The sequence below is a fragment of the Hippichthys cyanospilos genome, chromosome 14 (assembly GCF_059441005.1).
Source record: "Hippichthys cyanospilos isolate Australia breed blue-spotted pipefish chromosome 14, RoL_Hcya_1.0, whole genome shotgun sequence".
Taxonomy (NCBI): domain Eukaryota; kingdom Metazoa; phylum Chordata; class Actinopteri; order Syngnathiformes; family Syngnathidae; genus Hippichthys; species Hippichthys cyanospilos.
This window is the reverse complement of record NC_142382.1, coordinates 13510888-13534797: the sequence shown is the minus strand read 5'-3', so window position 1 is coordinate 13534797 and position 23910 is coordinate 13510888. Positions and strand designations below refer to the sequence as shown.

At 37.5% G+C, this 23910-nt stretch overlaps 2 protein-coding genes across 3 annotated transcripts in view; both read right to left on the bottom strand.

The window, feature by feature from the left end:
- The window catches only part of prkd3 (protein kinase D3), a 41088-nt gene extending 26746 nt beyond the window's left edge, over positions 1-14342 (bottom strand). Inside the window, exons 1-2 of the mRNA XM_088433380.1 lie at positions 14091-14342; positions 12331-12933 (exon numbers count right to left, since the gene is read on the bottom strand). Of these exons, the coding sequence (XP_088289506.1) occupies positions 12331-12618 (288 nt within the window). The 5' untranslated portion in view covers positions 12619-12933; positions 14091-14342. The remainder of the gene's footprint in view (positions 1-12330; positions 12934-14090) is intronic.
- Positions 14343-14919: 577 nt separating this feature from the next.
- mocs3 (molybdenum cofactor synthesis 3) lies at positions 14920-23741 on the bottom strand. 2 transcript variants are annotated; one of them, XM_088433385.1, is made up of 13 exons: positions 23571-23741; positions 22171-22303; positions 21997-22089; positions 20411-20531; positions 18440-18514; positions 18244-18361; positions 18075-18183; positions 17899-17961; positions 16883-17046; positions 16739-16786; positions 16120-16216; positions 15927-16034; positions 14920-15127 (listed from the first exon to the last, which is right to left on the bottom strand). In XM_088433385.1, the coding sequence occupies exons 1-13, from the start codon at positions 23679-23681 to the stop codon at positions 14970-14972; spliced, it is 1398 nt and encodes a 465-aa protein (XP_088289511.1). In that variant the 5' UTR covers positions 23682-23741; the 3' UTR covers positions 14920-14969. The 2 variants fall into 2 exon arrangements, with proteins under 2 accessions (XP_088289511.1, XP_088289512.1); XM_088433386.1 differs by having other exon boundaries at positions 22180-22303.
- Positions 23742-23910: the final 169 nt, after the last annotated feature.

Genomic DNA, 23910 nt, shown 5'->3' with positions numbered 1-23910 from the left:
GCATTTAGGCAAATGTATTGCAACACCTTCACCCTACAATACTGTATTTGAGAATTGACCCCAAAAAAAAAAAAAAAACAAGCCGACATATATAACAAGAAGCGCTTCTATGATTTAGAATTGTAAATTTCCAAGGCTCCTAAAATTGTAAAATTCTGAATTAAATCAAATTGTAAATGGAGGTTTTAAAGTTCCACAAAAACAACAATGATGCCAAAAAAGCAAAAGATGAGATAATGACCGTCAAACTAGAACCGGGACCTGTTGTGACACAGTAAAGTAGTACACACCCTTGTGCTGGTTCCTCGGTTCACGGACAGACAACAAAAAGTACAATGAAATTAAGCAGCAATCAGTCTTACAGAAATTAATTTCTGCCACAAACAACAGCTGCAACTTTAGCTGCATTTATTATCTCATCAAAATTGCGCACGCATACACAGCATTGATTGGTATCTATATATAATAGTATGACTTCTAGGAATGTTAAAATGCAATGTTTCTATGCAATCCAACGTTTCTTGGTGGGCACAAATTGACCAAGAAACGTATTGTCACTGCATTGTTTCCTAAAATGTTTGATATTTGATGGACCATTGTCATGGATTGAATTGTAGTTAACAAATTTGGTTAGAGTGTAATGCACTATGCAATCAGTTTGAAACTAAAGATAGTTTTGTGTGCACATATACTAAAAATATCAGGTGTCAATTTTTTTCACATTTTTTGGGATTCAAATTCTACTATGCTGCCAATAATAATAAAAAATAACCTGAATTTACATAACGACTTTGAAAAAAGAGAAATTTATTTCACCTCGCCACAATAGTGGATTCTGACCAAACTCCTTCTGATATTACATAATGTTGCTTTAAGGCTCTCCAAAGAAAACCTCACAATCATTGCACATGGCCTTTAATAATTGGAATCAAGATAAACAATACTCTTATGCAGTAATCCTAAGTAAGCGCCAAGGCAATGAACGAGAGAGGAGTTTGATGGTGAGATCACTGTTTGGTTAGTTGCCTCTGTATACCCAATGAGAACCAGGTGGTTTTACACAGAATCTGACTATTCGATAGTACTAAAATATGAAGCAGAACAAAAAAAGCAACAACAAAAAAAAAAAAACTGGAGAAATGACATGACATAAAAATGTTAGAGCATCTCGATGTGCAGTTAATTCAATTTTTTTCAAACATGAAAAGTGAGTTGTTGTTTTTTTTTAAATCAGAAATATCAGCACCCACATTCTTTTTATGTTTAGTAGGTGATAGAGGCTCAGCTTGCTTTTCTGTAATAGTGTGTGCATGCCTACATAAGTATTGCGTGTGCTAACTCTGTCCAGAGACCAGGCAGAGAAGAGGAAGCCTGAGTCACAGGATCTAAAGCTTCTCAGGAAGAGAGCAGAGTGATCTAAGACATGCTTGGCTCAGCCCTCGCACACTACTGATGAGTTATAGCTTTACTGCGATCCTCCAACAGTGTCTCTGCCTGAGAAATTCAGTGCAGCACATACTACATCTCCCCGCTTCCAGGTGCCAAATAAATAGGTGAGCCTAGGGAAATTCATGCGATGATTAGATTGATAGAGGTTATGAGTTTAGGATGGAGCAACATGCTGACTTTTGCATTAAGTGAGTGATGGACTGACTGTAGGTTTTAATTACTAAAATCCCTTCTGGTTTGTATAACTTTTTAAAGAGATTATTCGCGGCCAAATTCCAAGACTTGAGCTGTCACCTCTCTCAAAAACAGACAGAAAGGCAATATCTGCAAATGTTTAAACAGACGGGGAAGAATAATAGCAAGTGCAGTGGAGGGAGAAGCTATGTGAACATGGGCTGTACAGACTGTGCTGCCTCGCTGACCACAGCAGATTGAAGAGCAGGAGCAGTGAGAATATGGAAACAGGGAGTGGCTTCAAAGGGGAGCTAACCAACGACGAGTATAACAGTACAAAGACACTCAGTAAGAAACTGAGTCATATTAAAACGAGATTTGTCTTTGCTAAACTGCAAACTAATGAGCAAATTTGGCTTTGACTTGTTCGTAAGGTGTTAACATTTGTGTTTCAGTGATTTACTTTAAATAAACGGCAGCCGCAATAGTACTATTGTGAGAACGACTGGCGGAACAGTGGTCCCCAACCATTTTTCGCCTTAGACCCACTCATGGTCCGACTGATAATATTTTCCCCTTTATTTTATCTGAGTGGCCTGGTGCCAATTGTACTAGTCCACAAACCAGTAGTTTGGGACCACTGCTCTAGAACATACCAGTTAGTTTTTCTTGTATTATTGTTGTTTCAACATTAATTGCACTTCCGGTTCCACCTTCCTATCAGTTTGACAGATCATGCACTTCACTGAAAGCCAGGAAAGGCAAACAGTGCTGTGAAAACAACATGGAATAAGACTTTCTACAACCTCCTACTGCCACATGGATCAAAAGTGTTAACCTGATTTAGCTGTTTAGTCTATGTGTGCATCTCTCCAATAAAAGCCAATCCGCAAGAAACATTCACTGGCGAGGTAAAGCATATTCATGTCAAGGAGAAACAAGAACCTTTCCTGAAGCATGTACAGTAAGTCACATGTATGGGAGCATTTTGGTAACTGGGTGAAACTAGTCTTGCGAGTTTTTTTTTTTTTTTAATTCATGGAAAATGGATGGATGGACGGCTGGGTGGATGGATGGGTGGCACCATAAAAGCCACATAAATAAACGCAACAAGTGCACAATGTGTCTTGTAGTGTCTTTGTCATTTGACACGTTTGTCATGGCAGATATCCTCCAATAGGTGAATGTGTACAGTAGGATTTTAGTGTTTGCTTTTAAATTTCCTACGCAAACCGTCAAACCAAACATTTGGTTGGATTGTTTATTTCCCACCTATGCTCCAACAGCATTGGCTTGTGTTATTTATTGCCAATTCTTAAAACCAATACGGAACAAGACAATGTTTCTGTCACTGGTCGATTCATAAATTGTGAAATGTTCCAAAATTCAAAAAGAAAAAGGAAAGGGAGACAGGCAAAGAGATCAACTACCGGATTTAGAGAAAATGTCGACAAATATAGTTTAACTCTGCCTCGGGTAAGAAAATACATTTAAACTCTACCTAAGGTGAGAAAGCTAACCAAATGTTTAACATGCTACAACTCCCACTGACCACTGAAAGTGAGTCCAATAACTCTCATTTGACTGAATTTGTACTGCGTATAACTATTTAATGTGTGTACAGTTTTCCAGATGGTTCAATCCAAGCAGAGTACAAGAGTACAATTGGATATGAAGTACTTACCTACCATCTTCCAATGAATCTTCAATCATAGACTTATTATTCTATGTTGTTGGAAGTGCCATAGCAGATCATGGTAAATTATTACAGGTGATTGTCTTCACAAGGACAAAGTCACATGGATTTGATTAATATACAGTACAAGTTATTATTTCCTCCCAATTCATTATATTGATGATCACAACTCATTCATCCAGCATTAACAAGAGATTGGATTGATGTGGGATAATCTCCCTTCCACGGCTTGGTAGAGGGCATTCCAATGCAAAGCCGCACTTGGTAGCAGCCCTCAAGAGATGGTTTGGCACTGAATGAATGACAGGGTATAAGCTACTTTCTGTGCCCCAAGAGAGGCCTGCCAAAGGGTTTGTTCCAGCCTTCCCTGACCATTGCCCTTGGAAAGGACCACCCTTCCCCGCTCTGTCATTCCCTGATTCTTGTGGCTGAGCCTTGTGTTCTGCCATGCCACTTCACATTAAAAGGAGAATGAAGCAGCAGAAATGTGCACTGCAGATGGTAGAAATTACTTAGCTCACTTAACTTTAGAGATGTTTTTTCCCTTTTTTTCCCCCTCTCTCCCTTTTCCACAAATTACTCCAAGACCAGGAAAATTGATAGATTCCTTGTGCAAGAAAGCCTCTGAGTAACACATGGAAAACTTCTGTTTCTTCAGCAGTCCCAATTGTAATATCAAGTCAGGCACCTCCACAACTTTGAAATACATCAGTGTAAAGAACACACTTTGAAAGTCATCTCAGTTGGACAAGAGCTGACACCATAACAATGTGCATTCAGAACCAATACCAACACTGCACTTATTGACTCAAGAGTGACTTGTTTTACTTGTGGGGGTGCTGATTGTGCTTTCCAGGAAATGCCTGGCACCATGTACTGTATATGACACATAAAGCCCTGTGTCAAAGAGGCGACGGTGGGAGGCTTCAAAGTGTTGCTTTATTTGTGTATTTCTGTTAGTTCAGGTCAATTAGAACTAAAAGCAAGATTCCAAGAATTGGCCAACTGCTATCCCTCATTATCTGTTAAAATTGTATTTCAACATTTGCGCATATGAAGGATAAGATTGCATACCCAAAAAATTTCACTTATGACCCCTGGTGACCATCAGAGAATTTACTCCTGCAAACACCGCAGAGACAACGATTCTGAGTGGCAAGACACTCTGGTGGTAATTTTGTTTACAATGTTTTTGTTTTGTTGTTAATTTCTCTTTGTTAATTCAAAGAACAAGTAATAGTATAACTTCAACACAAACAAATATTTAGTATCCTGCCACAACTAATCTTAAAAAGCAATATTTCCCGCAGTTAACTTGCATACGGGAAGAGATAGTTCCAAAAGGTAAAAACTAGGCATGGAACAATAAGTATGATAACCTTGAGCAAAAACATTGTGGTTTTGTAGCATCACGGTATCGAAATTACAGCGTTAAAAGATAAAATTTTAAACAGGTATTTTTTTCTACACTGATTTAAATCGTAGTAAATGAGAATTCTGATTATTAAGTAAATCAATGTTTTGGCACATCCCTACTAATAATATTCTGCTATTTCACAGTGAATCCTTGATTACAGCCTGCCTACAAAAAGTCCAGTTACAGAGACAGCTACCAGGCATTAACCAAACACTAGAAGCCACAAGACTTGCAAAACTAGTGAAGAAACTGGTGCTAGATGCAAATGAAAGTAGCTGTTATAGTTTTCCGCACTATAAGGTGCACCTAGAAGCCTTCAAATTTTCTCAAAAGCTGACAGTGCACCTTATAATCTGGTGCACCTTACACTGTGCATAAACTACGAGTTATCATTTTTGGGAGACGAAAAAAAAAAAACAATCGCCATGTAAATTCTTCTATTTTTACATCTGCATTTTAATTATGAATGCATTTTTTACAGTTTTTTTAACACCCTGTTTGAAATTATGTTATAATATAAAAGCTGCAATTTTGATGCAATTTATTTGGGGACAAGGCGCAAAAAAACTGAGTTTTTGTAAATGTGTGGTTTTATGTAATCAAGAGGTATTTTTCCCCCCATTTTTACTTTCCACAAATCTGTTTGAAAAGTTTGAGTGACTTATCTGATTGTTTTGTTGACATTCCTTTTAGCACAGCTCCGTCTACTGGATGCACTACACAACCCCAGTCACAACCATAGCTTCTATTCTATGTGCCTTATAATGTAGTGCGCCATATATATGAAAACAATTTTAAAATATTCATTGAATGTGCGCCTTTTAATGCGATGTGTTTTATAGTGCGGAAAATTCATATTCAATTTGTTTCTCTATTATCTGTGTCAAAACCTTCCTTCTTTTGAAGAGCCGTACATTCCTCTTTCGATAGCATCAGAAAATATTGCAATCTTGGCCATTTTATTCCCCAGAAAATTTCATGGGAATAACCAGTGGCATCACTAGACTTAATACTGTACTTGGAACACTTAGGAATACTTATGTCTGTTCAAGAAATCAACCGTTAAACAATATGTCAGTCTCAAGGAGTCATAAACTTTCGTCCAATCACCACTCCCTTGATGGCTATTCACGAGGTTTTGGGCGACACTCGACAGGAAAGGCTCAACAAGCTTAGGCTATTGATGTCTATCTTGCACCATTCATTGAGTCTAAACACCGGAGAGAAGAGATGGGCTTGACAAGTGAAACAAAGGTGCCCTAATGTGGAAATGCAGTAAAATGGGGCTTTGAGGTGTGAGTTGAATTTGTCCCGAGACCACAATCATGATTCAAAACACTTGTATCTCAAATCCATCTCAAATAGAAATGCAGCTATGCTGTTTGTACAGCCTCCCTATATCACACAGCCCCTCCCCCCCAAAAAAAGAAAACTAATGGTGTTGTAATTTAGCTCATGAGTAAATGCACATTTTAGTCAGTCTACACAAAGTATATGAGATACTGTATATAAATGTGACAAATGTTATATTTATGAACATGACGCTGCACAATTTGTTTTCCATCCAATGTATAAAGCACTGCACACAGACAATAATTAGTGGTTAGCATTAAGTTATTAGCCTGAAAGGCTACAACATCGTTCTTTGAATAAACAAGGTACACTTCTCTTTGTTTCATCTTAACTTTGACAGTAAACTTCAATTTGCAGCAAGATTTAAATAGCTTAAACCCCTTTTTTTGATTGACTTCTTACTACTATTTACCAACTTGCTGCATTGATCAAGTGAGTTAATTGCATTACTAAAGTAAGTTAATTGCTATAGTCAAAGCAAAAATAAATAAATAAATAACCAGCCGACTGGCATTTGTATCTTGAAAACCTGGACACCCCCCCCCCCCCGTATACTGTGTACGTGACAAACTAACTTTGCAGCCATACAAGCTCGTATGCTGTAGAATTAACTTCCAAACTGACCAAACCAATTTGTTGGGTAGATATACAGAGACCTTCAAACAGTTGAGCGTACACTTCCCACATGTAAACAGATTAATTGTCAGCAGGTGATGGTATGTCGAGCCATGTGAAATGAAGACAAATTTACCACTTTGTCTCGTAAAAAAAAAAAAAAAAAAAAAAAAAAAAAAAGGGAATGCATTTAAGCTATGTTTTCAACAGGTTCCAGCAGTTACACCAAAAGCATGAGGCTCTGAGATACTACTGAGACTGAAATAATTAGGATCAGGTTACCCTGGACTATGGTTGACATAGTACATGCATTGAGTGTTTTCTACAGCTCAACTGTTGAAGCCCTTAAGAACAGCAGGAGAAAAAAAAATGTTTTCAGGGTGTTATTGCCAAGTTGAAAGTAGTTTGTATAAATCAGCTACACTGTCGATAGCTCTTATAATCTCCTACCTGCATTACTTCAATTTGAAATCATAACAATTAATGAAAGGTAGAAAGAAAAATCACCTTGAAAGCCATGAAGCGTTGTATACAAAAAAATAAGAGCAACTGTCTGAGACACAGCGAATTTCACAAAAGACTAAACTCATGCTGTATCTGCTACAGCATGAAGGCTTGTATTCATGGTTTGCGAGTGGCATGTCTCTGCCAGCAATCTGGAACACAACATGGGACTACGCTTTCACTATATTTACACTGGAAAAAGGAAAAAACGTATAAAAAAAACAAAAAGAAATGTTTAAAATCTGTCATAGCAGGGACCTTTAACCGCAGTGTAGCAGGGTGTTTCACCGTGTGACTGACTCAGTGTTGAACCGCTTGGTGAAACAAGACCATTTTTCCTCAGCAGAGGAAACTGCAACAGAGAGGGACAGAGCAGCAGAGAGGGGTGGGTGCAAGGGTAATATTACCACATTACATCTCCAAAGCTTAACTGTCACTTTCCTGCTGACAGACACAGGAGGCTCTGCTGACTTGAGAATCCCTAAGCTATGGTCAGTGATCCGCAGGTGAAAAGTGTTGGCGCAGTTCAGCACACTTGGATGTGAAGCAGAGGGGGTGTCACTATCTACGTGCATTTCTTGTGAGTAGTGAGGCAAGGATGGAGTGGAGTACAAAGGGCCTGCCTGCAGTCATAATTTCCACAGATATCAAAGCCATATGGTTGGTTTCATGCAGCAGCTGGTGCTGTGCACTGTATTTAGCAGGGTTTAATAGAAGAAATGCACAACAATGTGGTTGAATGTTCTGGACATGTTCTGTTGCAATGATGTCCACAAAATTATAATGTCAAATGATTTACTGTATGCTCGGCACTACAACCAGAGTTTATTGTATACTGAGCTATATATACATAGTTTTGGTGCACATACACACTATACATGGATAAAAGTATTGAGACTTGTGGCCAATCTTATAAAAACAAAAAACAAAAACAAAAAAAATAAACTATGGAGTTTGTCAGGTCAGTCAGCTTCCAATCTTCTGGAAAAACTGGCAATAAATAAAACCTTTTTTTATTATTCTGATCTGATAAACCATACAAACATACTATATTCAAAGGTTTGATTTCTTTTTTAATCCTATTAAAAATGTAAATAGTGTATTCTGATACTAATGTTCAATCAGTTTTAATATAAACTTAAAATTCATAGCTTGTGCAGAAAAATTGTGACTCAAAGCTTTTGTATAACTCGCTTAAATGCCAAAATTAAATGCGTAGTCTAGTCAGTAACTATTGTAAATACTGTACGTCCTTTAAGCCACCCATCCAGCAATATGCCACTTGTGAAACACATTTCATTCACAATCTTTTCACCATTTACCTAATTTTCAAATCCTCTATTTTTAAAACAACAAATAAATCAAGTTAATCGGATCTAATGTCCAGCCCTGCTTTTCATAAGATGCATAAAATGGAGATAATGCGATGTGTTTTATAGTGCGGAAAATTCATATTCAATTTGTTTCTCTATTATCTGTGCCAAAACCTTCCTTCTATTGAAGAGCTGTACATTCCTCATTCTAAATATATATATATATATATATATATATATATATATATATATATATATATATATATATATATATATATATATATATATATATATATATATATATATATATATATATATATATATATAATATAGTTGACTAAATATAGTATAGTTGACTATCGTAGCTATTTTATGTATTGATTGATATGATACATAAAATGAGCATGCAAGTTTTTTTTTGTTTGTTTATTTTTACAGACTCCATAAACTGCCACTTGTGTGCCACAGATGTGTTTAGCAGTCGTCCAATCAGGCTGTTCAGCTGTGTTTTATCCTGACCGGCACAATACAATTTATGGTCTCAACCCCATTGATAAAGTGAGAAATGAACCCTGAAAAGGCACACCGGTGAAGTGAAAACAATTTCAGAAGTCTACCTCTTGAAGCTCATTGCGAGAATGCAAACTGTGCAAAGCAGGAATCAAAGCAAAGAGTTGGTATTTTGGAGAAAGTAGAATTTAAAACATGCTTGCTAGGTACATTACTCCACATGTGTTCATTATTCATGGTTTTAATGACTTCAGTGAGAATCTACAATGTGAATAGTCATGAAAATAAAGAAAACTCATTGAATGAGGTGTGCGCAAACTTTTGGCCTGTTGTTTTCCTCGGAAATTTTGTTCTTGCTTGAATATATTTTTCCCTGTTCAATTCTTCTGTAACACTGTCCATTACATCACATAAACTATATGCAGTACAGAGGCTCCTCTATGTATAACTGAATTACGTTCTGGATGGCCATTCATTAGCGTAATTTGTTTGAAAGTTGTTGGTAAAATAATAATAAATAATAATAATAATAATAAGAAGAAGTCCGCCGATAAAAAGAATGTTGATCAGAAAGAAAAAAAACCTGTTGTTTAGTACATTGAGAGCTGCTCTAGGGGGAGCAGAGCAAGTTGACTCTTGTCACGATATAAGGCTTCCATGAAGAACTTCAAAATGAGAGCAACAAGTCCATGCGCATCATATACTATACTTCTTGCTATGGTATTTTTATATTTAAATTTATTTTGAAGCATTGACCGCCCTCGCACGACATTTCCTGCCTCACTATAATGGAGACAGGCAGTGCATTCTCCTCATGTACTGTACTGTACTTCATAGCTCTTCTGGCACATCCCTTCTAGACACTGCCCAGTAAATGTGTCTATCCTGTCTGGGTCATTTTACACTATTGTTGTTCTTTCCCGTTCTGTCCTGTGGCCATAGACAAGGTACACGAGGGAAGTCTCTCTTCCAGGGCCGGAGTTGCCCTTCGGGGTGGATGACCCTCACACGCTGGCTCGAAGTGGTGCCCACAGCCGATAAAATGGGCAGCAGGGAGGCAGGTTTGACATCAACCGTCAATTTAATTACATCCACAAAATCAAAACAAAGCACAGCACTCCGATGGTCTCTCGCTACACGTCTATACAAGCACACAAATTACTACACAACCAGCTGAAAATTCTACCTACAGTATTGTCAAGTGCATAATATTAACTCTGATCTAAATCAGTCCAAACACAATTAGCTATAATATAATCCCTATGTGACTCAAGTTTGTAGTGTATTTATTTTTCGTCGTGTTAATCAATCGCCATAAAATAATAGTTGACCTTCCCAAATGCTGATGTCAAAGCAGCTGATTGAAGTGCAGTTTAATCACCTGTTCTTTCTACAGGCAACAATAAAAAATGGTGTACTGTAATCATAATTATACACAAGCGGTTAAAAAATAGAATGTGTGGTTGCACTTTCATTTCATTATTTAAACAGGATCTGCCAAGCATTAATCCCACAAAATGGATGTAGGCAGGTCAATAGCACCATAACGAGTAGGGGAACAGGAACTTTTAAATGGTGGCTATTTGAAAAACACATTTGAATTAAGTGGAAATTAAATACGGCACAAGAAATTCTTTGTGGCATGCCATGTTTGACTTTGTCTTATTTGATTAGGGCAATTAACTGCTTTTAGTTCAAATCCACCACATAGTCATGCCATTTTTGTAAAAAAAATAAAATCTTACAATTGAAAGACTGTAAAAATGCCCAAACAAAATTGTAAGACTGAAAAATACTGTTTGTGGGAATATGTACAGTAAACATTGATTTTAAAAATGTCACAGCAAAATTTATTAATTTAATAATTTATGAAGTGGTTTCATAGCAGGAGAACGCAGGCAACATTGACATAATAAACCACAAAATAAAACATCAGAAGCACACACTATTTAGCAACTGAAGTTATATGTCAGGCAAGAAATAACAATGATGCACAATTCTTCAGTCACAGCTAGATTGCGGTAAATAGGCTCCTGCCCCAACTTTTTGTTTGTTTGTTGGATCTGTTTTGTGAATATGTTTTCTACGAATAAAATCTTTTTGTTTTGCACTCCAGTGGAATGCCCCTAAGGTTGTACAAAATCTTCTGAAGAAATGTGCCTCAGTGGTTGCGCAAAAATGTGGACTGTTATGATCCCATCGGCATATCCACGAGACCAGACCGCCAGTTTAGCAGACATCAAAAGAAATTATTTGACAAAAACAGGAGCTTTTTTTCTTTGTGTTTGTGTTTTTGCACTGCCACCAAAAAGGTAAGCAACGGTGTGGTCATGCAAAATAAGATACATAGAAAAAAGTGGCGCACACATTTTGTTGAGTCAGCTCTCTACAATATTGCTGAACAATAAAAAAAAAAAAAAAGAACAGAACAGAATGTACACAGCACACAGTCAGCTGTGTTTAGTGTTTATGTGAAGATATGAACTTCCCAGGAGCAAAGACATCAACTGCTATTAACAAGACTCCCTCTCCACTTGGGTAACCACAACGTGTCACAGAGAGAAAACGAATCATTTTATATTTAGGCTGTACAACAATGAGCCTATTTCTACATTGTCCACTTGGCAGTTATAAAAGTTAAAATGTGACAAAAACATTTTTGGTTCAGATTTGATCAGTTCATGCATTGGCCCTTATCTTAACTATATCATAAATTTCTTTAATTTAGGATTCTCATAAGAAAAAAAATAGATCCATGAGAAATGTACGCAGCTAAAGCATGTTCTTAATTATGCGCATAGGTACTAATAAACTATTTTCAATTTTCAATTAAAAATCAAGGGAAATTATCAATCTGATGAAACTGGTGCCTCTGAAGTGATCACTCTAGATTCAGTATAAACTTGAATTTTCAAGCCTGATTACATCTTTGGCAATGGTAAAACTGCAGAGGAATGATTAAGTGTGTTTGTGCAACTTTGAAGAGCACTGCAATGCATATGCAATGTCACGACCAAGACAGTCCACTACCGATAATGTGTGTGTGATTCTGCTTTGTCAGTTTCAGGACAGGAGGCCCAGATGTTTGTTTTGGAACACCTCAATAGATGAATATGGTCAGTTGACAACACACAGTTGCTGATGCAGCATGTTGGTCCACTACTGCCTTCAGAATAGCTGCACAAATTGTTGTGGGCAGGAAAGTGTTTGAGGAGTTTTTAATTTCAGGTGTTAGCGTTTGATATTATTCTGACAATGTAAGTAACAAGAAAAAACAGTGATTTAAAAGTGATTCTTACCTTTTGGTCCACAATAGAGCACACCAAGTCCTTGACAGCTGACAGTGATAAGTCACTGCCCTCCAGGTTCACCGTCTCTCTGGTCAACCCAATTTGCAGCAGGAAAGACACCCCATGGAAAGAGCCACGGGAGTTGGTGGGGCTCGGGACACTGTGGTTTCCGTTAGACAGCCGCGTGTAGAGCGGTCCAGTCGAGGTTGGGGACAAAGCGGGTGGAAAGGTCGGGTGGTGCGGATGGAGAGAGTGGAGGAAGGCTCGAGGTAAGGACGGGGGAGAGGAGGCAGACATTGGCTTTTTTCCAATGGCGACGTGTAATGCTGAATACTGGAGGGTTCAGTGACAGGATTTATGGCGGGGAATACTTTTGGTACTCATGAGTTTTCAGTGAGTCAGCATTGTATACTTTTCCACTGTGTCACTGTCACCCTGGAATTACAAACCGGGGGGCAAGCCGTTGGTCCCAACTGAGCTCACACAATTGTTCACAAGATTGAAAAAGAAGATGGGGTGAGTCTTTAAAATATCACTGCAATAAATGCCATATTGTGAAGCGGTGTTCCTTGCCTTTATTGAAGTCACTGATCCACTCTGACCACAGGAAGCCTGTCACCGAAAACACAAACATTAACATGTTTGTAATTTAAACAAAGCAAAGATCTACACACAAGAACGAGGGTTCATTATTTTAGCATCACTAATCTTTCACATGTAATATTATGCAATATGTGTAAATACTCAAAAAGTATGCTTAACCCTAGAGCAGAGATTTTTAATGCCCCCACTTTGGAAGTACTGTATACAAAAGTCATAGAATTAAAAATTTAAACTGTACATATTTTTTGAATGTTTTAAACGTTTTGAACCCAGTAAAGTACATTTCAAAGTACAGTTCAGTTGGATTTATCTGTTAGGTACAATGTATTTGCATTCAATCATTAAGATTTATTACATTGATGTTTAACTTTTAAGTGCGACACACTAATTGAATATAATATTTACTTTTACGAACATTTGAGGGAAAAAAAAAACATTTATTAATGTGTAGCATTGGAGTTACACATAACGTTGAAATGTTTAACCGGTAGTATTTAATACATATTTTTCGTAATGAAACATTTGCCTGTTTTTTGATGGACGCTTGTGACTACTATAAGTATACTGCTGTACTTGATTGTTATTGTTTTTATTTACTGTTATTATTCTGACTTCACCGGCGAAGTATGTAGTTGTGGGTCGGTGTAAAAAGTTTGAGAAGTACAGTACTGCCCAAAGACATTGTTTTTTACTTCATTAGATTGTATTTATAAATACACAGCGACGCTTCGGAACAATTAACCACATCAAGTTACTTCTTACAGCTCCGCATAAAAATAGGTCTTCGTTAACTTGCAGCCAATCCAATTAAATATGTTTTCGCGGAACTCAACTGTAATAACGGATGGTGGAAAGCTCTGGTGAGCTTCGGGCCGTACAGTATGCATGAAAACAATAGCATCGTAAAATAAAGTCTAAGGAACACTTTTCCCATGTGTAAAGGAGTTTAAGTGATTAACATCTGGAATAACAGTTTGGAAACGTGTAAACCTCCCGACTTGTACTGATATAATGGCAAAACACAAACCGAGAGTACACGGCAACAACTTAATAAGTTACACAAGCTTGAAATCTGCTCGTCAAGCGAACGTTTCGCTTCGGTGAAACTTGTTGCATTTACAACAGCAAACGTCTCCTTGGATGTTGTTTCAAATGTGATACGTTACCTTCACAGTCAGCGAAGGGCGCATTTCTTTCCAATGCGAGTGGACTGAGCAAACTTTGAATCTCCATCAACTGCGGAAAGCGGCGATTCAAGTTTAACTTGCACTTGGCAGCAAATCGTCGAGGAAAGGCCAACTTACATAAAACAAACACCAAAACAAAAATCTGAGTAATGGCTCGCTCTGGCCGTCCATCTATTTTTCCCGGATCGTTGTTTCAGATACTGTAGTAAATTCATGCGCATCTTATTATCCTTCCAGCTGTGACTGCTCCCCTGCTACACTACTAAGGGAAAAGTCTGGCGCTCGCTGGGATTTGTAGTCTTTTTGTAGGTCCGTGCAGTAAGACTTAAGAGCTAGACTGCAAAACGTAGAACTACAGACTCTGTGGAACTATGGCGCCACCGAGGAGCAAACCGCAATACGCATGCGCAAATATTTCCCCCGTTATTTCACGTTTTATTCTCTTCGAGGAAAAAAAGTTCATAAGAAACTTGACAAGACAACACTCGCTAAAGGAAGGTATGTGGGTGTCAGTGCTATGCAAATTAATTAGGCTTTACTCTTATGCGTAACTGATTATCCTTCATGAGATCGCCTGGAATGGAAATGAAGGAGGGCAGCGTGGAGATAGTAGGTCGCTGGCCCATTTTGGCAACACGTGGACATGTATAATTATAACGTAATACCTAGAGCGACGTCCATCGAGTGAACTTTATCGGGGAGACATGAAAGGCAAACAAGGGGGACCTTATCTGTTTGGTAACTGTTTTCCTGAAGATCTCACTAGGACCTTCTATTTTAAAGGGTCATAAACAAAAACACAAGAACAAAAAGATAAGGGTTTATTTTTGAGTAAACACATATACAGGTAACATGAGGTTAATACTGTGGGAACTTTGAGTCTATCCTTTGCGCCCACGCCATCAGGCCTCCAGAGATATCTTTCACTGCAATATTGTCTACTTCTGATCCACTCATCTTCCCCAGAATTTGCACAGCCTTCTGGGAGTCGTTGCCCAACTTGCAAATCACATAAACTGGAAGAAACCACAGAAATACTTTTGGTGACAGAATTACATTCCTGTGGATCTTTATAAGAACTATAGGGAACAACAAAGTTTGTACACATATCATGTTCAACCTAAAGATGCTGGTTTTGCAGTCAGGTCTGTATTTCTCATGTTTTAGGGATTAGTTACTGTATGTGTTACTGCGTAGACCACACGTCAGATCAAAAACAACAATTTATGGTTTAAAAATTGTTCCATGAAATGTCATTAATTTTTGTGTTGATTCACATATGTGTTTGTGTAAACACAAAATTTAAAGAAAGTGTGCATATATATATATATATATATATATATATATATATATATATATATATATATATATATATATATATATATATATATATAGGTGTGTGTGTGTGTGTGCATGTATGTATATCCATCTATTTTCTTTAGCTACTTATCCTCACTAAGGTCGCTTGCGTGTTGGTGCCTATCCTGGCCATCTTCTGGCAATTGACGGGTAACACCCTGAGCTGGTTGTCAGCCAACTACAATCACACCTCAGTGCAACTTAAGAGTTTGGAATATACCATCCATACATGTTTTTGGAAAATGGGAGGAAACTGGAGGGCCCAGAGAAAACCCGCTAGGGCCGGAGCTGGAATGGAATCCGGGACCTCTGAACTGTGAGACTGACACACAAATCGTGCCACTATACATAGCAATTTTCTACTAATGTTCAAAAATGTGCAGCCAGCGTAGCATTGGGAATATACTGATTGGTTTCAGACGACGTACGGATAAAGCAAACGTTTTGTCATGTTACCTGAAGGACAGCAGACACCAACCATCTGCTGTTTCAATTGGCCAATGCGCTCCTGGAGTAACTGCATATGTTCACTTTTTCTCTCTTCTAAACTCGAGAGAGGTATGTCTGGCAACAATGTCAGGACAATAACCACATGAAGATAATGTCGCATCAGGTCGACAAATTTTGTTTCCGTGCTCCAGAAGGATACTGAGTGAGGTGGGTAAATGGCATATGTTCACCTCCACAAGAGGGCGCACATCTAACAGGAGATGGGGCTCTGCATTGTCCACAATGGATTTGTAATCCTGGATATAAAATAAAACAAACATGAGTTACCCAAATCATTACGAGCGAGTGTTTTTTTTTTTAAACGAAGAAGAAGAAGAAGAGGAAAATGTATTTATACCTTACTCCTAAATAGAGAAATGTCAACGACTAGCAAGTAATTTAAGGAAAGTATTGCTTGGGTTTGGCTCATAGCATATCAATTATTTGAATAGCTTTTTCCTAAAATCATTAGAGTTAAAACTGCTCCTAAATGGAGCTCTTGGCAAATACTACTGTGATCTACATCTCTGTGTTAATGAGTGTTTAAAAGTTCAAATTGTGCAGTCATGAGCACGCACAAACCCACACGCAACACTAAAAATGCCAAACAGTGTGTTATTCTTTTCTGTGGAAAATTTACTAGCCCATTTTAGATTGCTTCCTGTGAGTGCTTGGTGCAATCAGGTAATCAATTTTCATGAACCCTGAGAGAACATTATGAGTAATGGTTGAATAAACATGACTTAATAGGAGGGATGCTCTGGCAAAAAGTTTACCACCTGCACTGTGATCCTCTGATCTCTGGAGAGAAGGTTGAGTCTGCGACACTGAAAAAAAACAACAACTAAATTGTACTCTGCATTAGGTTAATAACTACATTTAATCAATGGTTATAAAAAAACGGCAATTTGTGCTTGGTCAACCTTATCTGTTGCAGTAGACCCACAGAAGGCTTCGTAATCAACAAGCTGGGTTACGCTGGGCTCTTCCCCACAGACTCCACATCCTGACTGCTTGGGTCGTAACCTGATAGACCTGAACCTGGCACTTTGAGCATCAAAAATCACAAGTTGCTGACCACAGGAAGCTGATATGCGTGTTTAAGTAAAATGCTTTGTAATTAAAAGATAAACAAATAAAGAAACACAAGGCAATTTTTTTGGTTAGTCACAGGCTCAAAACACCTTAAATTTGCTCGGTTTTGCCACATTTTAACAAAATATTTATTTGTTGCACCTTAATGGGTGTGTAAACATCCAACAATGTGTGCTAATTTACATAACTAAAGACACACTAAGTTTCTCCACCAATATACTCCACCAATAAGGTGGCAGCTAGGCTGGCCTAAGTTGCAGTGATTTATTCTGTCCCTGTGCAACCTGCAACAGCATACAATTGCTGGCAAATCGAGCTCAAATTATTTCATTTTTAATAAATCCCAGTTTTTTTTTTTTCATTTAAAAAAAGTATCATGTGTCACTTGTCTGCTGAAATCATACTATGCTGGAATGTGTGTCTATGTTACTGTAAGGTTGAGAACATTTGGTTCCACTTCCCACTGTACTGTATAAATGAATTAATACTACAAGTTGATTAGTTACATTCAATATATGCTGACAACACTGCTTAAAAAAGTGGCTCTGCCAATACCTAAACCGAAATGAACTTTTAACTTGATGTTTATGAATAACGTTAGTGTTTTAATGAAAAATAAAGTCGACTTAATTGTTTATATGATCCCTGACTTGTATAGTCTGGATTCACTTAACACAAATATTTTTCACAGCAGTCTGTTTTTGCCAGACAAATAATGTGCATATTGTTGTGGCAGGATTTTATATTTATAAGGGGCATTCTTTCTGAATATAATGATTACATTTTGGGGCCTCAAGGCTGAAATGTACAGCAGCAATATTATTTTATGTCACAGTTTGGATACAGCCATGTCCAGAGGCAATCTTGAGGACCTCCAATGCTTGAAAGCAGCCCATTATGCCTGGAACTTAAAGATAAGTGGAACATTTTACAAACAAGCATTATTTAAAAGGCAGGAGACGGCGGAGAAAGGCGAGTCTGTACACAGCTAATGGCTTCTGGGAAAGAGGCTCAACTTACCCACTCCTAACACCCCTCCATCAGAACAATTTGTCACTGTCTCAGGAGGAGGGGGTACTGGGTAGAGACATCTGTAGCAAGGGCCTCCATTGTAGTTTAATACGGTCAACTATGGAGACAACACAAAAGGCTGTGAAGGACGGTGATGTGCGAGATTAAAATGTCTTACCTGCCCCTCCATTCTGAGGGCGCTCGCTGATACGAGAGGCTTGCCACTCAGTACGCAGGCATCATTGACAAGATAACGAGTGGGTACATTGTCTGAACAATCAGCCACAATGTCATATATGAAGTCAGTGAAGTCAGGGCATGTAAAACAATATACTGTACTGCACAAATCACCAAAACTTGAGTGAAAAGGATACTGTTGAATAAGTTGCAAGGCGTTTTCAGGTGAAAGTTGTAGGTGGTAAGGTATACACTCTACAGTTGAGTTCAACCTGTGAGGTTATATTCAAAAGTACAAATTAACACAGCAAAATGGCAAATACTGAAAATCTCAATCAGTCTTCTACCTCCCCATACTCAATTAGTTTGGTATCTTTTCCATCTTATTTTGATCAGTGATGGGCCATATTTTTGGGACATTATTAATGGGCCCAGATGGCTACAGATCTGTTTTGCTATTCCAAAAGCTGTTCTTCGACCAATGGGGATGTAAAAGTGATGAAATAATTTGCTGGCTGTGTGAGGACAAATGCGATGTTTGACAGGTTAGAAATAGAGTCTCGTTGCTGATGTAGTTTTAGCTACATCAGTCAGCACAACTGATTCCAAGGGCCCTGATGTGGCAATAATAAGAGAATGGAATCTGACAGATAAAAAAAAAATAATTATTATTATTAAAAAAAAAAAAAAAAACACACACATCATACACATTTGCAGCCAAGACAAATGATAGAAAAGGAGAGAATACACCATTGGGGGAAAAATACACAATTGTGTTGAACAAATACTGGGATTTAGGCTGTAAATGTAAAGTCGGTTATTGCTTCTGATCGCATTTAACCAAGGAAGGCCTTACTGGTGCTGACATTCTACCACAGATTTTAGCGGCAGTTTTATTTTTTTAATTTGCACAGCATTTGGGAATTTTTTTTGTTTTTACTTTAAAAATGCCTGACTTTAAAATACAGTCAAGTTTGTTTTGGCTCCTTATGAACCATCCTAGCGTATCTATGATTACAGAGCTGTTTCATTTGTCTGTATAAAAAGTTAAGTTTATTGTGAAAGGCGACCGGAGCTTGTTGCATTGAGCGCTTCCTGTTTGTCATCGCGGCCGAAAGCAATGCATGAGTGGCTACGATTTTGTGTCCTCAAGCCATGAACCAAGCACAGCCTGTACGTTTGTATATTGTTGTTATGTTATGCGCAGAGTTTTACACATTTGTTGGGGATATTGTTTGAATGTTTGTATCACGAAGATGACACTTATGGCAAGTGTTAATACGGCAAGTAGCATCGAGCTAGCGATTAGCATTGAGCTAGCGAATAGCGTGTTAGCTCGCGACTGTTAGCATGCTTGTCTACCCTCGCATTATATCGCGCTTTAGTCAAGTTAAGCGATTTACCTTTGTTGTATTTTATTTTGCGGCAGCATATAAATATTTTTATGTCTTTGATGTTTTTGTTTTACAACTTTAAAGTACCTACAGTGCTAAAAGTGTGTATAGGGGAAGAATCGCCAACAGGTGTCATTATTGGAGGAGTTCCTTATTAATTATAACTTATTTATCTCGAAACGTAGCGAGGACAGAATGTTGATGTGATACGTTGATCATTGAATGCATTTACTCACTTTCAACATTTCCTGTAAGATTAGATTCTTAAATCCAAACAAATCTGAGGTCATGAAATATTTGAATAAATTATAGTCAACGGTTCTACTATAGATGAAAGCTGCTGTCTGTGTGGTTCTGGCTCCTTACTGGTAAAATGGTACCCTCATGTGGTGAACGCCAACCCGTGCACATACAAACCGCAGTGGGGGGCAAGAAGAGGCACTAAAACAAGCTGCCTCTGAAATAGCATGTTTACACAATATTTGCAGTCTGGATTCAAATACACACCCAAATATAACTGGTGGTGAGACTGGAAAGCGCCTGTATAAATTACACAGAGACCATCAGGGTCACAACAGTTCAATTATGCTCTTTTCACCAAGTGTGCAATATTTACTCATACAATTACCTAAATAGCAACTTCCTCATTTGAGAACTACATTTTCAAAGTTTGTTTTTCTGTTTTAATTTTTTGAACATCATGTGAATTGTAAAATAGCTGGCAGATGTGCATTTGACAGAAATTAATGTGACTGTGCAAGGCACACACATTACCTTAGGACTGCGTTGGCCGCAGACAGCGCTTTAGACTGACCCTGGTTCTCCTCGCCATGTAGCACTTGTCTATGAAGATTACTGAGCTCCACCTCATCATAGTCAAGTAGTCCCAGACGCCCTGTGGAGAAACACACACAGAATAAATCAATTCTAATGCCTAATAGCAATGATGAACAATGCAAAACAGTGATATATGCTTTGCAAAAATCACAGCAGATCCTCTGAGGTCAAACACCCTGCGGTCAAATATTCAGTAAAATAGACATCCCAGTAAATACAAAACTTTTTTTTTATGTTTTTATAGTTGTCCTGCAAGATGAAACACAAGATGTCAGCATAATGTGCAAGACTTCATCGTAACTCGTGTGACTTTAGCTCAGCCTCAAGGGATTAACATTCTCTGGCTTTTTTTTAAACTCCGAAAGAAACATCAGCATCAACAAGTGGTGTTAAAAGAGCAACAAGAGAAAAGTAAAGAATGCTCAAAAATAGATTGCGTTACACCTCCCATATTTGCCCTGTTACAATTTATAATCTATTGTTTTGACCTCATATAGAGTTTATACTTATAAGACTAGTCAAAAGTTTGGAAACACTTTCAAATTCACAGTCACTTAAATATGTTGTCAATAAATTCAAACTATTAGCTCTTGTTAATGCACATCTGAGAATTGTAAGTCATTTAAAATTATAAAGTATTATCCACATTAGGTATGGGCAATTACCGATACCTATTTGAAGGTATCAGCAGTCACCATGGCAACTAATAACAGTTTTGACAGGTCTGTTGGGGTCTTTTTTTTTTTTTTTTTTAACTCTCCAGGCAGGCATTGCAAATTTGCAACAACAATATGAGTCCCCTCGGTATTCCACATTAATATTGTTTGAGGCATTTTTTTAGACATTTGAAAAAAAAAAAAAAAATTTGAGCCTGAAGGGTTAAAAGGGACCTAAAAACTACAAATGAGAGTAATGGGAAATTGCCATTAATTTCATGCATATTTAAAAGAAAATGCTGTATTGGAAAACAGTATAGAGGGGAAATTTTGTGTAGGTCCGAGTGAGTGGGACAAAATTTCTCCAAAAAACAAAAACGAACCATAACTTGTCGAAACTTGTCATCTGTTTTGATTACTCAAGAGTTGAGTACTTGTATTGGTATAGGTCTGAAAAATGTATATACTCGACATCCCTAATACAAAAAAGCGGAAAGGGAATACAAAGATGTGCAAAGCTGTTATATACACATTGAAGAATTTAGATAATAAAATATTCTGCTATGATTACCATTTTTTATTCACCAAATAATTTCATGAATATTTATAATGTTCATAATATGTTAATATTTATAATGTCTGATTGCTATACTGGAATACAGTATACAATTAGAATATTTCCTTTTGACTGGTAATATATAGTTATGCATCTCTTGTAATGAACATTGTTGGAGTAAATTAGGCTAGTAAATGCAAGCCTTATCTCTTAACCTTGGTTTTAACGTGCATTTTATTTTATATTACACAAATTCAGAGCCTAACTGGGACAAATGTTTGCTTTGGTAAAATTTAAATCAAAGTACCTACCAACACCTGCTGCAGCTAGATACTGAGCGAGAGGGCAGCCCAGTCCTCCACAACCCACAATCAGTACAGATGTCTTGAACAAGTTTAGCTGTCCTGTGGACAAATGAAGACCTCACTGATTTTTTTTTGTGTCGTGCCATACTCGTTCCCTGTTGTGCATAGAGAAATTGTTACCTTGCATACCCAACTCAGGTAGGAGGAGCTGCCTGCTGTACCTCATGATGTCTTCATTGGAGAGAAATGCTTTGGGTTTTAGAGGCGTAAGTGGAGTCACTCTGTCAATTAGTCGTGGTACTAAAGCCTTGTTCTTCAAGAAAAGGGGAAAAAAATAATTAGTTTAACACTGTACATTGCAATAAGTGCCTTGCTTTCAAATACCACATCACTACAGCAAGTGAATCTTTATTAGATATCGCAGATACATTCACTTATTTCAGGAGCTCAACTACAAAAGAAACTTTATTGGTTCTGTGTTTTTTAAAAATGCTTCTTGGTGTCATGTAGAAGTTTATGCTGCTGCCCTTCATGCAGGTTGTGCGGATTTAACAATTTACTCATTTGAGACCATACGTTTTCATCTTTTGACAATACGTACACTTGTTGAATGGACAAATTCAGGTCGGTTCCTCCAGTGACACCCACATTGGAAGAGTGAGGGAGGTGTGGCTGTATAGTTGACTAGAACAGGGCGTTTTGAGAATTGATACTGATTTATCAAAATCAAATTGAGAAAACTGAAAATCCAACCATTTTCTAGAGCCACAACAATCAAAAAATACATAAGGAAAGTTTTGGAGTGAAAGTTTGGCCATTCCTGCCAGATCCCTTAATCCAAGGGTGTCAAAGATACAGCCTGCGGGCCGTTTCTGGCCCGCAAATGGGTTTAATCCGACCCGCGAGATGATTTTGTAATATAAAAATGTGTGTGTGTGTGTATACATACATATATATATATATATATATATATATATATATATATATATATATATATATATATATATATATATATAGAGAGAGAGAGAGAGAGAGAGAGAAATTTTGTTTCAATAAATGAAGAACCTGAAATGTTTTAGGATTCATTCATAAAGTTTTAAGATTAATACCTACTTTGTACTTGTACTATTTTAGACAGTATTAAAAAGAATAATACATTTTAAGTTATTTTAAAGTTATATAAACACACACCTTGATTTTATTGGTCCGGGCCACTTGGGATTATATTTTCCTCCATGCAGCCTGCAAGTTTAAACGAGTTTGACAGCCCTCCCTTAAGCAATCAGAACTATCAGGAGATAATCCTAGACCAAAATGGTCCAATTTGCTGAGATATTGCACTTTGGATTTTCATTGGCTTTAAAATCTCTTAAAAATATTCGTGTGTAGAGCTCAAGTTTTTAAATGGATGATTCCATGATATTTATATGTTTTGATACATTGGCAGACAGGGATAGAGTGACGTACAAATGTAAAAAGATAGATTGCAGAACGGGAAATAGCATCGTTTGCAAAGATCTGTTGACAATCATTGCAAATAAAACTTAACTGGATGACTGGCAGTCACAAAGACACTGTACCTTTTCGAATGCGGCCAATTTGTTCTTAAGAGCAGCAATGTCTTTCTCTTTCTCTTCTAGCTGTGCCTTCAATAAGTCCACTTCCTCAGCCATCGCTAATTCTACTTCCATTTTACGCCAAATGGTTTAACTACGGAACAGTAGTCCAGTGTGTGGGGAAGCGCACACAAGCTCAACAGACTTCCGGTTTAATCACGTGGCTATCATACCACGTGGTACACAGTCTGGCTGTTTGTAAATTTTCATTTTGTTTTTCGTTCCTTGGTAAACTTTATTTGTTTTCACATTTGTTGTTGCGTATCCACCCTTTATTTAAAAAACGATAATCATTTGGAGATTT